Source organism: Hemicordylus capensis, chromosome 5 (assembly GCF_027244095.1).
Source record: "Hemicordylus capensis ecotype Gifberg chromosome 5, rHemCap1.1.pri, whole genome shotgun sequence".
NCBI lineage: Eukaryota > Metazoa > Chordata > Lepidosauria > Squamata > Cordylidae > Hemicordylus > Hemicordylus capensis.
Genome location: NC_069661.1, coordinates 186147868 through 186164615, shown reverse-complemented (window position 1 = coordinate 186164615; position 16748 = coordinate 186147868). Strand labels below are relative to the sequence as shown.

Sequence of the window (16748 nt, the reverse complement as noted above, 5' to 3'; positions counted from 1 at the left end):
TGAAAAGTGTATTACAAATTATTCTTTTTTTTCCTTTTGGCTCCAGGGTGCATTTTCATTAACCTTGCAAACAGAAGAAAAGTTGTTACCATAATTTATTTTTCCCCAGGATAGAGGAAGTGTAAATAATTAAGTGAAATCCAGGTTTTGAATCCACTTAAAGTAATATTGCCAAACTATCCTTAAAACCTGATTTCTTGCTTCATGCAACTCTAATCTCCAGAGGCAGTACTTGACCCCCACACTGACAAAATGGAAAACTCCAGGTCAGAATGCTGCCCTTTTAAAAGGCCTGCATTCTCTATGCAGGGAGGCAGAGCCCAGAAGGGGTAGACTAAGCATCAAGGCACTTCAGGTCTCAGTATACCTCTGACCCTTATCCAAACAAGTTGTTCTCTTGGAGCTATCTGTGGTACTGTAATTCTGAACTTGCCAATCCACATACTCATAGTTACTCCTTCATGGGTTCTCATTCATGGCCAAATGTGAAAGGAATGACGGAAACAGAGCAAAAAATAAAAATCAAGGAAGGGTGCAAGTGAGGGATGGGGGTTCAGAGAGAGGCTGAGGGGGAATAGTTGGCAGATGGTAGTGCAGAGAGGGAAAGAAGTATGCTATGGAATACAGAGAAGAAAAGGGAACAGAGAGATCCATAGGTGTGGAAACAGAGAAAGGGGTTAACAGAGATGAGAAGTGCAGAGAACTGTTGTAGTGTGGAGAGAAGAGAGTGGAATGGGATATAGAAGAAAAATAGAGAAGCAAATGAGAAATGGAATGCAGAGAGCAGTGTGTGGGATAACAGAAAAGAGGGGCACAAAGAGAGAGAAGAGAGCATGTACTTTGGGATGTAGAGGAAGAAGGGAGTACTACAGGATGGAGAGAGGGAAAGAGGGAGGTTTTCAGAAATGAGTGGTGGAAAGGAGCCTGTGTTTGTGCCGAGAAAATAAAGAGAGCAACAGAAAAATAGATTTAAAAGAAACACAGGATTAAAAACGTAATAAAATATTCTTCCCCACATAGTAGTGCAGAGCTCTTGAATGTAAAGTGACTCTCAGAGTTATTTGAATTGTACACCCTTGTTTTAAGGTATCTCTGAGGCTATTCTGACGATCACCAGAAAGCAGGCTAAGGGAGCCTAGCCCATTTCCTGATGCCCATCAGAACCACTGGGCTTGCAGGTGAGCCCAATGCTTCCAAGCTGGCTAGCCCACCTAATTCCCCTTCCCTTAAACAAGGTTAACAGAGCAAGTGCTCCGTTAGCCTTGTTTATTTGCTCATGTGCCGCTGGGCCGAGCGGAGCTGGTAGTCGTGTGGATGGCCAATCTGGCCACCTGATCGTCTGTGGGGAGAGTGGGCTAAGCCGGTGGCAAACCACCACGAGGCACTTCACACCGCTCATGTGAAGCACCTCTCTGAGTCTCAACTAATGAGATTCCATAATACTGGAATAGTCTGCATGGAAATGACTTGACTAGCAAGCCAGAGGTTGCCGGTTTGAATCCCCTTTGGTATGTTTCCTAGACTATGGAAAACACCTATATCGGGCAGCAGCAATATAGGAAGATGCTGAAAGGCATCATCTCATACTGCATGGGAGATGGCAAACCCCTCCTGTATACTACCAAAGAAAAACCACAGGGCTCTGTGGTTGCCAGGAGTTGACATAGACTCAATGGCACACTTTACCTTTACCTACATGCTGTCTAGATAATAGAACTGGAAGACTAAATAAGTTTAAATGTCAAATGGTCTCCTGTACCTATGAAGAGCCCTACTTTTAAGGGGACAGAAGTGTGCCTGATACCTTAATTTCCTTCTACTTCTGCAGGAGCTTTTTCACACAGGGCTTTTAGTTTGCATCTCCTAATTAATTAATATTTTTAGTCTGGTTTAAATTTGCTTCTGGAGAGACTCAATTCTTGCCCTGTGCATTTTTGTTTAAATTTGTATTAAAAGTTTAATATTTTACTGTAAATAACTCTGAAATGTAAAAATGCATTATTATTCTCTCTGAGTTATATTATTCTCCTGATGGTAATATGCTGAATAACAAACAGAGAATAAATATCTCTTATAAATGGGTTTTCTTATAGGCTGAATACTTTTATGAGTTCCTGTCTTTGCGCTCATTGGATAAAGGCATAATGGCTGATCCAACAGTAAACATCCCTCTACTTGGAACAGTACCTCACAAAGCATCAGGTTTGTGGCATTTCTGTGCATTTATGTGTTCATACATGTTTTACCTGTAAAGGAAACGTTTTTACAATTAGCAGTTAAGATAACTATTTTATTACTGACTGAGCTGCTACAGAGAGTTTTTCAATAATGTTGAACATTTATTTCTATAGTAAATGTGTGATCAACGTCCAGTAAATCCACCTCTAAAATATTTAGTGAATAGTATCTTTTATATGTTTTCTCTATTATAAGCCAACCTTGTTAGTCTTGCTAATGCATGCAGTCTAGCAGTTTCTCCAAAGTGCAATGCATAAAATATATGTATGTAAAATATTATTCCCGCTAGGAATGCTCACAAAGGTGTTGTTATTTTATAAGTCTTCAACATCTCCATAGCAGTAGCCAACTAACAGCTGGTAGCTCCAAATATTGGACATTAACAGTAAAGGGAGCAAAAAAAAAATGTTGTCAGTGTAGTTTTAATGTTGTACTAGTCTGAAAGGTTGTGGCAGGGGCATCTGAATTGTGATCAAGGGCATAACTGTTAGGTGACAAAGATATAAAAATTAGTATGGAATTAGTGGGATGCTCTGCATCCTCATCAGCCTCCAGACAAAGATAAAAATGCTGCATCACAATGGCTTCCTCCTCCTCCTCCTCCTCCTCCTCCTCCTCCTCCTCCTCCTCCTCCTCCTCCTCCTCCTCCTTGGTTACCTGTCTGCCATCCCTGATGGCTGCTTGCCTGATTGTCAGCTGCTGATGCTGCTGTTGGGCCCTGGCTGTGTGCACTGTGGAGGTGGAGGGCATGTTTGTGAGCGGGTGGCAGCTCTGTATGTGACAACGGATGGATAGACACCTTCTTGCACATACTTAGCTATGGTGTAGTGGAACGGAATTTCAGTATTACGGCCGTGAGCTTGTCATCGTGAGGCATGGTTTGGGGATGCATGTCAGGGTGTATGTTGTGCTCCATGATCACCTTGAACCTTTGATGGAAGGCAATTATGTGCTCACAGCATTAGTTCCCTGTTCACCCATATCCGCACCATGCCATCCCCTGTGCAATATAGCAGTACAAGGTCACACTGTGGAAGAACCCCTCAATCTTGTCTTGGACCTCCTGTTCCATCCAGAGATCTGCCAAAACAGCAATTTCCTCCTCATTCCAGGCCGTGACCAGGAATGTCTTTGGTGCTGCTGAGGGCTATCATGTCCACTCTTAGGGTTCTCCCTGCTTGGCAGTGGCGGGAACATCCTTTCGGCCTGCCATGGCTACAGCTGAGCAGCTATAGGCTGGAATTCTTGAGGATATCTGCTATGAGATGCTGGCCTTCACAATGGGGTTGCAGAACAGGGGCTCTGTGTGGGGCAACATCTGTACAAGCCATTGGGTGTCTAGTTTGTGGTCATGCAGGGGTTGCTTCCTCAAGAGGGAAATTGTTTTCACGGTTGTGTAATCAGCACAGCACATTTCATGGGGCGGGAGTGAGCAATAGGGTGCCAGCTCTCCCAATATTCTCAGGCTGCTGCTGTGTGCTTGTGTGCATACATGTGTCCCTTAGCAGGTGATGACTGTGGATGGCTTGGAAGCAGTGTTCCCTCTAAGGCGTGCGCACTCACAAGTTTTTTGATGTCTGCTCAGTTCATTTTAGATCCCGCTCAGGTTGATTCAGGAGGGCCCCACTCTGAATGCAGGTGCGCACACACTGCCTTGATACTGCCACCCAGAACAAAATTCATTCTGCATACAGATGGAAAAAAAGTAGAGAGAGCACTGCTTGGGAGCACAAGGGAGGGTGGAAGGGGATGCTACTGCAGTGCTGCTGCACATTACATAGAAACATAGGAAACTTCTTTACACTGTGTCAGACCCTTTGCCCATGCAGCTGGAAACTGTCCACACCAGGGGTACACAACTTCAGTCCTTGAACTGCTGTTGGAGTACAACTCCCATCATCCTTGACTATTGTCACTGCAGCAGGGGATGATGGGAGATGTAGTGCAAGAACCACTGAAGGGCCAGGACACAAGGGCCACTTGTGCTGGCCAGGGGTACGCAGACTGGCAGTGGCTCCGCAAAATTCCAGGCAAAAGTCTTTCCAAGCCCTATGTGATGGTGGCCAAGACTTTCTGCCTGCAAAACAGGCTAAGCTTCTGGATGTTGGAACCCAGGCTCTGGGGGCTCTTTGGTTAGGTCAGGTTCTGTCCCCCCTTATAGGTTTATATGCTAGTCCCATCCTTGATTGGGATCTGTCGGGAGTTAGGGTTGATTGTGGGATGCTGTCATGTGTTTGTGTCTGTATTTGTGTGTGTGCATGTGCATTGTTGGTGTTCACTGCTGTAGGCCAGGGGCATGTGGTGTGGAGCGGGTATTGTAGGCGTAGCCCCTGTTGCCCAGAACATGGGTTGGGGAGGCGCAGGCAGTGTGTGTGCACGTTGCCTGTGCTTGGCATACCTTTAAGAGAAGGTGGTAGAGTTGTGGAGGCAGGTAGGGTGGGTGTTTCAGGTATGCATGATGTAGTGTGTTGCCAGGCAGAGTGCAGCCAAAGGTGTTCTGACAACATGGTTGAATTCAAGCAGGAGGCTAGATTACTGGCAAGTGTGGGCCACTCTGGGCACAGACATCAGTGGGCAGCATGCAGGTAAGGGCATGGTGCAAGCAAATAGCTGGGATGGGTGTGGGGTCTGAGTTCACACTATCAGTGGATCTTGATTAGGGTGTCCAAATAGATAATGAGCCCAGATCTGATGCTAGATTATCTGATGGTAGATGAACCTAATCAGCATTCTCATTGTGTGTGGGTTCACACAATCACACAATTGTCACATAGGGCTTGGAAAGACCCCTGCCCGGGACTTTGCGGTGCCACTGCCAGTCTGCATACACCTGGCCTGCACAACTTGGAAGACAAGACTCAAACCAGGAGAGGCAGTAAACATTTTCTTTCTCTCCTAAAGAAGACAGCAAGCAAGCAAGCAGATATATAAATAATTAAATCATCAGTAAAGCAAGGGGGAAAGGACAAGCTAGGTTTGTTAGGGCTAGTGTTTTCTAGGGTTTGATTTCTGGCTGACTAGAGGTTTGCATTTTTGACAGGGCAGTTTGTTTGGGTGGCGGATTAGCTCCAGGTGAGTCACACAGCTTGTGAGAGGGGCCACATTCCTGAGGTAACTCAGTTTGGAAGCAGCTCTTGAGAAGAGAAGGCTCAAACCAGAGGAGCTTTGTTCCCTGGAACTTTGCAAACAGGTGTTTGCAAACAGATATCAAAGGAGGTTTGCATGGAGTTTGACGGAGAAGTGTGTGGGAAGGCACATAAGTGGTCCCAGTTCATCACAAAGAAGACACTCAGCATGAGGAGAAGCAAGTACCATCCCACTTCTGTAATTTTCTTGGAAGACAGAGCTTAAAACCTTTATTTCGCTGACAACTTCAGCTAAAATCTAATTTTCAAGTAAATAAGCTCTTTATATTCTAAATAGCCAATAAAACCAGTTATGAAGGAAGAATGCCAGCAGGGGAGGGGGTGCTTCCCAGTATAATACACAGAGTGTTGCATGTATGACTATCTGCCTGAGGGGAGGAAGTTGTGGGTATGCACTCGGTGAGAGCTCCTCGCTCTCAGGGAACATGTTTGTCCCCGCAAAGCCAAGGTGGCTGACCTGGAGAAGCTCAGGGAGTCAGAGAGGTATGTGGATGAGACCCTCAGGGATGTGACAGAGACATCTCACTCCTAGGCTGACAGCAACTCTGCTGTCATGGAGAATGAAAGTCTCAGGGAAGGAGAACATCAGTCTGAGAAAGAGGAGAATTTTCTCTTAGAAGGAAACCCCTTCTGTCAGTGATGCGCCCATATCCTCTCGCACAGAGGATACTCCTCTGGGGGTTGAGGGCCTCCTAGTAGTGGGTGATTCAATCATTAGGGAAAGTCAGGGAGGTCAAATATCTCCAGAAAGCATGGAACTATTTAAAACCACAACAATAGAAGCTCAGTTAGAATGTACTTGCATCCAGTTGGAATATATACCAAGAAGGAGCACTCATGGAATAAGGGGACAGGTTCATGTGTGGATTGGTAATTGCTTGAAAGTCAGAGAACAGAGAGTGGGAATAAATGGACAGTTTTCACAATAGAGAAAAGTAAGAAGTGGGATACCCCAAGGATTTTGTACTGGGACCAGTGCTCTTTAATATGTTGATCTAGATCTAGACTAAATGATCTAGAACTTGAGGTAAGCAGTGAAGTGGCCAAATTTGCAGATGACACTAAACTATTTAGGGTTGTAAAATCCAAAACAGATTGTGAGGCGCTCCAAAAGGATCTCTCCAAATTGAGGGAATGGGCAACAAAATGGCAGATGCGGTTCAGTGTTGGCAAGTATAAAGTGATACACGTTGGGGCGAAAAACCTAAACTGATGGTAACAGGTCTGAGCTGTCAGTGAATGACCAGGAGAGAGATCTTAGGGTCATGGTGGACAGCTCGTTGAAAGTGTTGATTCTGTGTGCGGCACTTGTGAAAAAGGCAAATTCCATGGTAGGGTTCATTAGGAAGGGGATTGAAAATAAAAATGCTAATATTATAAAGCCCTTATACAAATCTAGTGCAGCCACATCTGGAGTACTGTATGGAGTTCTGGTCACCATATCTTAAGGACATTGTAGAACTGGAAAAGGTACAGAAAAGGACAACCAAGATGACCAGGGACCTTCCTTATGAGGCAAGCTGAGGAAGTACTTTTTCACACAGCACGTAATTAATCTATTCTCTGCCACAGGATGTGGTGATGGCCACTAACTTGGATGGCTTTAAAAGGAGCTTGGACAAATTCAGAGAAGACAGGTCTATCAATGGCTATTAGACTGGTGGCTATAGGCCATGTCCAGCCTCAGAGGGAAGATGCCTATAAATGCCAGTTGCAGGGGAGCAACATCAGGAGAGAGGGAATGTCCTCAGCTCTTGCCTGTGGGCTTCTCAGAGGCATCCAGTGGGCCACTGTGTGAAACAGGATGCTGAACCCGATGGGCCTGATCCAGCAGGGCTGTTTTTATGTTCTTATATCAGTCAACTCCATTTAACTGTGAGACTTCCATAGATTTTCATCAAGCTGAGAACTTTAAAGGGCAACCACACGGGAAACTACTGAACCATTTCCATGTAATGATGGCACCTTGTAGTGGCTATAATGTCTGCTATGGTGATGTGGAAACTTCTCATGCAATGGAGACAATCTATGTTGTGTTGATTGGCTCTCAGACATCACCGCTGCCCCATGGCCCTGTTGCCATAAAAAAGCATTTCCAGCAGCTGAGGTCTTCCCACTTTGAAGCCATAACATAAGGGCTGATTTACACATGCATGTTTACCACTTAAAATCCTGTCGCTTAATGACTTATATCACTTGATGACTTTCAGCTGAGTGTGGTAACTGCTTCCACTGAAATTTGTTGTGTTTTATCAAATGTGAGTTCTTCTCCAGTGTTTGATCTGTATGACTTTTTCACACATGCAAGACATTACTTGATGTTGCAGTTATTATATAGAGATATGAAAGGATGATTTATTGTGTAAATTAAATGTCAGGACCCGAGGTTGGGACAGAGGGATTAGTTTTTAAATATATACATGTTAAAGTAAACAATATGTTTGTGACCCTTTTGATTTGTTTTAAACCTTCTGTTTATTATGCTGCCACCACCAAATTAAATCCTAATTTGGGTTTCTAACACTAACTTTGGTATCGTGTCCAAGTAGTAATGTGGGGAGAAGTAAATATACTGTTGAAACAGTTTTAAAGTTCCAGACCAAAGAAATCTTTATTCTTGTACAATAGCTACAGTGGTTTCTGATTCATTACAATGTAGGGTCAAATGCATAATGGTTTCTGAGACAAAATAGCCACCTTAGAACTGGCAAGACTGTACATCACCAGTTATATTTCAAACTTGTATTCAGACTCAGGACTTATATGAGATTGTGATCCTGGGCAATGTGTGGGCAATGTCAAGAATAGGGAGGGGTGGACCTGGAGGGCCCTCAGGAGCTGGGGGCCCATGTTCTTTGAACCCTTTCGCTCAATTATAGCTACGCCCCTGCTAGACCCTTGCTCTTCATTGCTAATAAAATCGGCCAGGCAGAGTACAGACAGGTGGTTGGAGGCTATAATCAATGCGTAATTAAGGGAGGGCAGGATGCCATCATGCCTCAAGGAGGTGGTGCTGAGACCACTATTCTAAAAGCCTTCCCTTGACCCTTCCAACTTGAACAATTACAGACCTGTTTCTAACCTCCCCTTTTTGAGCAAGGTGAGAGAGCATGTGGTGGTGTCTCAGCTGTAGAGGGTCTTGGATGATATGGATTATCTAAATCCATTTCAATCTGGCTTCTGTCCTGGATATGGGACTGAAACTAGGGGTGTGCATGGAACCAGTTACATGCACACCCAGGAGAGAGGGGTGGCTCAATTAAGGCATGGGACCACTTCCGGTATTACGCTGACCAGGGCAGCAAGAGGGTATACAGCCGCCCCACAGCAGCGCCGGAGGGGGAAGCGTGGCGGGGGAGATATGGACACCGTGCCCACACCTTAATGGAGCATCCTCCCCCACATTCAAACTGGTTTGAATGCTGGTTTCCAAACCAGTTTGGCATTCTAGGAATAGAACACTGAACTGGTTCGTGCACATCACTAACTGAAATTGCCTTGGTCACTCTAGTGAATGACCTGTGCCAGGAGCTTGACAGGGGAAGTGCATCCCTGTTGGTTCTGCTGGACCTCTTAGGGGCGTTTGATACCATTGACCATGATATCCTTCTGGACCACCTCTCAAGTATAGTGATTGGAGGCACTGCTTTGGAGTGGAGTTCTTTTATATCCTCTCCCCAAGCCTGTCGTCATATCTCAAATCAAAGATGGTCACATCAATTCTTTCGATGTCTCCACTTCTAATGTAAACAAATTGCCCCTTCCCCAACTCTCTCACACTGTATCAGGGCAAGGAGACTATCAGGGTTGGACTTGATACTTCATTTACTAATTCAAATGGAAACATATCTGTCTTTGACCGGCCTGACCTGGGTTGTGATCAGTTTCAAGGCACAGTTTGGCGCCTTTCAGTCCCAAGAAAGGTAATTAAAAAATAGCATGCAAAGCAGTTCCGCAGTTAGTGTGAAAATATGTACCTTTATATGCAATCATTCTTTATCTACAGTATATATGCGGTTTCCTATAGCCTCTAAAATATGATTCTCAGAATTTAATATAATTATTCTCAACATTCAGTATGATGATTCTCAGCATTTAGCATGTATCTCAGATGAAGCTTCTTGCTTATCCCTTGACAAACACAGTGTAAAAACAAGTTTCAAGCCTTGACTAAAGAGAAACAATTGGATATAGAGAAAAGCAATTCCATTCGGTTACTATAGTTCAACAGAATCAGAGTGCACATTCTAGTTTCCACAATTCCAGATGCAGGCCTCAAATGGCTTTTCTGGGTTTTCAGAGCAGACCCCAATTCTAAAAAGGGGGTTGCCAGTTTGTTCCTATCACTGTGAAAGGGCCTCCGAACAGGTTTGCACACATCCCTAGTTTCAGTTCTTTCTTGGGGTCCAGAAGATGGTGCTGGTCGGCTCCTGCTCGGCTCCTTGTGGAATCCCACAGGGTTCGGTCACACACACACCCCATGCTGTTCAATATCTACTTGAAACCGCTGGGAGAGGTCATCCGGGGACTTGGACTGAGTTGTCAGCAATATGCAGATGACACTCAGCTTTATCTCTCCTTATCACCTGATCCTAGGGAGCAGGGGGTGACCTGAATTAGGGGCTGGAGGCCATGATGGGCAAGATGTGGGCTAGTAAACTGAGATTGAATCCAGACAAGATGGAGGTCCTGTTGGTCAGCAGGAGAGCCAATCAGGATGAATGGATTCAACTGGTTCTGGATGGGGTTCCACTCCCCTTGAAAAAGCAATTATGCAGCTTGGGAGTACTGCTGGACCTGTCTCTGCTTTTGGATGCTCAGGTGGAAGTGGTGACCAGAGGTGCTTTTGCACAGCTTCAGCTAGTGCGCCAGCTGCGTTCCTTTCTCAAGAAGGCAGATCTGCTCACAGTTACCTATGCCTCAGTCACATCACAGCTGGATTATTGTGACGCGATCTATGTGGGGCTGCCCTTGAAGTATATTCAGAAACTGCAGCTAGTACAAAATGTGACAGCTAGCATTTTATCCCAAGTTCCCTGCTGGGATCATATTACACCCATTCTGAAAGAACTGCACTGGCTACCAATTTGTTTCCAGGTCCAATTCAGGGTGCTGGTTTTGATCTTTAAAGCCCTTAATGGTTTGGGTCCTAGATATCTGACCAGGGACCGCCTGCTCTCAAGGGTTTCTGCCCACTTAAGATCACTGGAGGGGGCTCTGCTCTGCGAACTGATGGTGAGAGAGGCTCGGCTGTTGAGGATGTGGAACAGGGTCTTCTCAGTCATTGCCCCCAGGCTTTGGAATGCTCTCCTGGCTGATATCCACTCCTCAGCCCCCATCAGTTTTTAGAAAACAAGTTAAAACGTGGCTCTTCACCCAGGCTTGTATATGACAGAACAGGTTTTACTACAGCTGCTGCTTTGTGTTTTGTGTGTTACTGTTTTATATTAGTTTTCAAACTTTTAAATAGAGATATGTTATTTTTATATTTAATATTTGTACTTTAAATTTGTATTTTAATTGTGCATTGTTTTGATTATATTGTAAACTGCTTTTGGATCATTTTAATGAAAAGTGATAAGAAACCGAACAATAAATAAATAAATTGCATCATTTTAAATTGGAAATTTGAACAATGAAAATGGTTGCTTGCATTTGTTGTTGTACTGTCTGCTCTGCAAAGAGATTATCAGTTCTGCTCTGTTATCAGATTACAAAAGTGCTTGAACTTTTATTATCAAAACATCTGAGCCACATCTAAAAAGAATGAGAGCATCAATAGCATACTTCTGGACTGCATCAGTAAAAGTACTGTGCTATCAAACATTATTTCCCATATAAATTAGGTAGGACATGTGCAGGAACTGCTTTTTGTATGTCAAAAGGGTGCAAGCATTCAATAGGGTGTTTCAGTGACTGTTTTGGAAGGCTGAAGCCCAGTACTTGGTTCTTCAAGCTACCTTCATAGCCCAGTCTTGTGGAAGAAAGGAGCTTCTTGCTCCAAGGAGCTCTGCCAGTTATCATTTTGGGAGGTCTGAGTGGAATAAAAGAAGGCTCATTGTCATTGTAGTTCTGGTTATAGCATTCCAAGCCTGCTATAAGATGTAGGTTGTGTTTCAATATGGTAAGCATGTGCAAACATACACTTACAGTCTGAAGCATATAATAAGCTTATACAAAGTTAATACATATGGCATGCAGTAGTATTCAGCAAGCTGGTTTGAAATGTGTCTGTGCATTGAATGACACATTAGTAATTTAAGACTCAGTGGAATCGGTTATCCTCCAATAATACAGCTAAGTAAATAACATTTTCTTTTGCTGTAAATAGGAACAGAAATAGAGCTAAAGATTAGGGTTAGGGGGTGTTAAAATAATTAAACAAGTAAGATCATTATCACAATTTTGCCTCTGGCCACTTGAGCCAAATAAATCTTTGATACAAAATTAATACCAAAAAGTCACTTGCAGTGAAGCATTTTTATACTTAATCTGAAGTATGTTTATGATGATCTGTGGTTTGTGGAAACAATGAGACAGCCACCCACAAAAATAGATTTAACACCTTAAATGGTTTTCCTAAATGTATATTTTTGAGTAGACTATTTTGCAGTAAAACACTCAGATGTGCTATAATATAAGGACAAATCAAGAAATTGATGCAGTTTTCTTTTAAAGGCATCAGTGAGAAGCCAATTATAATGAAAGCAGAGAAGTTTCACTATTAATCTCAAGCAATCTTCAGATGAAACAACCACAGAACAGCTTTCCAAGGCTGTGGGGTTACCAGGCCTTTCTCCTCATTAAAATGAACTCGAGATTTACTGCCTTTTATTGACTCTTTGTAGTTAAAAAGAGAGAGATAAAGGTTTGTGTTGAAAGCAGTCATCTCCATCTATCTGTTATATTTAGAACATGTAACAATTTTGGTTAAAGCTGTGTCTTTCTGTGTCCCACCCCCCCAATTTATTGTCAACTGCTTATGAAGCTAAAGGAATGATGATGCTATCACTTAAGACAGCCATTTTATTAAAATCTGTGAATTCCAATAGTAAAGAAATACCAGAGTTTTGTATTGCTTATATTTTTCTCCAGTAAATTGAGTTTTATATTTTAAGTAAACTCTGGATTGTGGTATTTATCTGTGACATTTATACAGGGCAGAATGCATAAAGGAATCTCATCCAGATATTGCTCACACCCAGATCTGCATAATGTCAACAAGGTGGCTGCATTATGAGCATATAGACCATGCTCAGGGATTGTGGTTATGCTGAGGAATATGTAAATAAAAGGTGCCTTTTTACACATTTGGTAGACCTGTCTGATAATCCAGGAGTAGGGGAGAAATCCTATGGTGGACTATTATCCTTAATGTCAAACTGAAGAAAAATGATTTGCTACCCCCCCACTCCAATGAATAAGATACTTCCTTAGAGCAGGTAGATTGGAGATGGCATTGACATCTAATGTCATTCCTTCAATGGTTATTTATTCCTTCAGTGCTTAATCTGGAAAAGGTGTTCCCAACATAGAAAGATAAATCCTGCTTAAGTGGGCCTATGATCTATTTAGTGCAGTGTCTCAACACTGGTTGAACAGAGACCTCTGGGAAGTGAACAAGCAGGGCTGAAGGTAACAGCCCTTCTCCCTGCCCATCTGTGGGTTCAACTATAATATCTGTGGGTTCAACTAAATTAGGTCCTTGATCTCCCACGCCCTGTGGATAAACATTAAATTAACCACAACAAGGAAGATCAGTGCCATAGCACTGCCTCCCCCCGCGGCCCCCCCCCCCCCACTGCTCCAGTGCTGGCGAAAGTGCAGCACTGAATGAAGGTCAGTGTGGTGGGAAATGGTGATTTAGTTTTTTCCTGAAGTGGCTCCCTGCTTCAAAAATTGTGAAGATCACTGAAATAGGGCAAATAATTTCTGGGAGAAATTTAGACAAAGAATGCCATGCTTTTGATACATTTTGGGCAGCTCTCTCCAGATACATTTATCTGTTAAAGGGTCTTAGAGGAGATCCTTGATCAGATGTATCTAGTTGAGTCATACATTTGTAAAAGCTAAGTCTTTCCTTAGCTATAAATTATTTTAGTCTCCATATTCAGAGGTGGTATACTGATGCTGCAGTCAAACAACAAGGCAAAGCTATTGCCTTCATATCTTTCTTGTGCACTTCCTTGCTGATCACTGTTGGAAACAGGATTCTGGGCTTGATAGATCTTCGATGTGATTCAGCATGGCTCTTCTAATGTTCTTATGACTGTTTAGATCACTGATATTATGACTGTTTTGAGCAGGGGTGTAGTGCCACCGCCAGAGGCTTGTGATCAGCCGCCACTAGCCCATGGCCTCTAGCCACGCCCCTCCATCTGACATGAGATGCACAGGAGGCATGTCCGTATGCTTCTGAAGAGTTCCAGACTAATGCTGCACCAGTGTTTATTGTGTGTGTGGGTTGGGGGAGGATTTCAACAATTTTCCCTACCCCTAGAAACCTTCTGCATCACCTGTGGGCAGTGCAACCCGCAGGACATATTTCCGGGTGGTGCAGAGCAATTCCTGAGGAAGAGGAGGTCATTGGCACTTGCCACTACCACTGAGCCAGTTAGCTTAATTAGTTGAATTTTTCAGAAGCACTGGTGCTTTTCCCGTTGCACCAGTGCTTTGTTAGGATGTCAGCCACTTATTAGAGAGGAAGTTCCATTGAATTTAAAATGACCTCCATCTGGGTAAACATGCTTAGGATACATTGTTGGATCCTTGTAGGCCATATTTTGTATGAGATATTGCCTAATCAAGTACTGGATTAGAGCATTATTCAGTATTAGATTTTAGTTATATTTATTGCTACCTGTTGTTAGCTCCTGTGTATGGTAATTACAGGACAGGCAGGATATAAATACATGAAATAAATAAATGCAGCACATGGTGACATATAATTAACTACTATAATTAATTGACTACTACTATTACTGTACTACTATAAATACTATAATTAATTGACATATAATTAACTTTACTAATTAAGTTTTAAAAAATTATTTGCTCCAGTTATCACTAAAATGTTATGTGTTTCTTTTTAATTTCCAAATTCCACAAATAATCAGTAATATTGTTTTGACTTATTTAACATATTGTTGAGAAAGATATAACTTCCTCTCCTCTTTTTTAGTTGTTCAGGTTGGGTTTCCTTGTCTTGGGAAACAAGATGGAGTTGCAGCATTTGAAGTTACAGTAATTATAATGAATTCAGAAGGCAATATCCTACTCCAGACACCACAGAATGCCATCTTCTTTAAAACATGTCAGCAAGGTAATCAAATGTGAGAGTTTTGCTTTTCTTGTAATAGTATCATACCTCCCAGTATCTCACTGATGAAAATAGGAACATGCCTCTGAATGGGTAGCGGGTGTGCCCAAGCAACCTGGGAGGCATGATATATAGTTCTGACTACAAGTATGTCACAAATGAAAAGCAGGTAATAAAGTGGAAGCACAGCACATTATTCCAGATTACCGAAGTAGATAAGACAAGCTCATACCTTACAGCATTTTGCAGGTGAAAACAGGGATGCAGTTATAACAGCCAACTCCTGTATGAAGGATTACTGCCCATGCCCTCTACTTGCTACACATTGCTGGAGACTGGAGTCCACCTGTTATATGCTGTCCACAGCATAGTGCCTTAATGCTGTGCACTTTAGGGGTGTGCAAATTGATTCGGCATCAAATAAATTTGGGCCAAATCGGGTTATTCACAGATTCGACTCCAAATCAAATTACCTTCAAAATAGAAAGCCCAATTCAGAATCAAGAAGGATCACCTCAACATGGCCCAATTGATTTGGGTACTATTTTAAGGCCTATTTTGCTGGGAAAGTGGGCCTCAAAATAGTGCTTCTTTCTGGGCAGAACTGATCTACCAATTCGGATCAGTGGATAGACAAACCCTCCACTCCAGACAGCAAATCTGGAGCGGAGGGCTGGTCTACCTTCTGCTCCCAATTGGCAGACCAGTTCTCCCTGGAAAAACAGGAGAGCTGGTCTACCAATCAGGATCGGCAGTTAGATCAACCTTCTGCTTCGGACTTAGTGCACTAGTCTACCTTGTAGGATAAGTCTTCCGTGGAGGGTTGGTCTAGCACCAATCCCACGTGGTAGACCAGCAATTCCATCACATAGGGGTACTACTATTCAATTTCTTTGTTGTTATAGTTATGAAACTATGAAAGCTTGTTCTACAATACATTTGATAACCTTTAAGTTGCCACAAGACTTTCTGTTGTTCGTGAAGTCAGACTGATATTTTATTTGGCTGAGATTCAGGCCAAATAGGGCTAAGTCCAAATCAAATTGGATATCTCTGAATTAAATCAGCAATGTCTAAATCAGTTTGGAGAGATTCAAAGGGATTCAGCCATTTGAAGGCTTCTTCCCTGTTTGTTATTTAGTTGCAAACACTATAATATGATGAAACTGACAAAAGGGAAGAGATTGGGAGATTTCCTTATATGGAAGGGGGAGAAAGAGTACTTTGCAATTTCAAACTGACCAATGACTTTGCTCAGCCTCTCTGTTTCCTTCCAATCACAGTGCATTGGGGAGGGATGAAGAATGGATATATCAAGTAACTTGTAAAAGAATATTCTCTGATACATTTAATAGAATGTGTAGAATAATTATCTGAAACATTCTCTCCTATGTTAAATAATGCAGGAGAATATTCTTTTACAAGTCTGATACCAACAAGCTCTGCTTGCTCAGCCAAAATGCCCTCTGTGAGTTGTGTCTCTGAACAGAGCCAGAAGTAGAAAGTACTGGAGACAGGGTGGTCTATGTTTACTGTGTGTCTTAATTTGGCTTGTTGAACTTCTTTTACAAGTCTGATACCAACAAGCTCTGCTTGCTCAGCCAAAGTGCCCTCTGTGAGTTGTGTCTCTGAACAGAGCCAGAAGTAGAAAGTACTGGAGACAGGGTGGTCTATGTTTACTGTGTGTATTAATTTGGCTTGTTGGACTTAACAGAAAACTCCTGCACCTATTTGCTTGAAGAGACTAGCAGTTCTCTGCTGTCCTCATCCCTGTGTTTAAAGTTTATATATAGATATAGATATGTGGCTTTTGTCCCTCCAAATAATTAAAGTTGATTTTTTAGGGAACTTCTGCAGTTATTGATTTGAAATTTTGCAGGCTCCATGCCAGGGGCATAGCTAGAGGAGAAGGGGCCCATGTTCACCCTTCTCCCTGGTGGCCCCTCAGAATGAGGGTGATAATGGAGGAAATAGGGAGGGGTGGAACTAGGGTATCCTCAGGAGCTGGAGGGCCTGGGTTTTATGAACCCATCCACTCCGTTTTA

General features: G+C 42.9%; 1 protein-coding gene across 4 annotated transcripts in view; it reads left to right on the top strand.

Moving 5' to 3' along the window:
• Positions 1–16748, top strand: part of WIF1 (WNT inhibitory factor 1) — a 60999-nt gene that overhangs the window by 33084 nt on the left and 11167 nt on the right. For all 4 annotated transcript variants that reach the window (XM_053251329.1, XM_053251326.1, XM_053251325.1 and 1 more), the window contains exons 3-4: positions 2094–2202; positions 14566–14706. In XM_053251329.1, coding sequence (XP_053107304.1) covers positions 2094–2202; positions 14566–14706 — 250 coding nt within the window. The remainder of the gene's footprint in view (positions 1–2093; positions 2203–14565; positions 14707–16748) is intronic.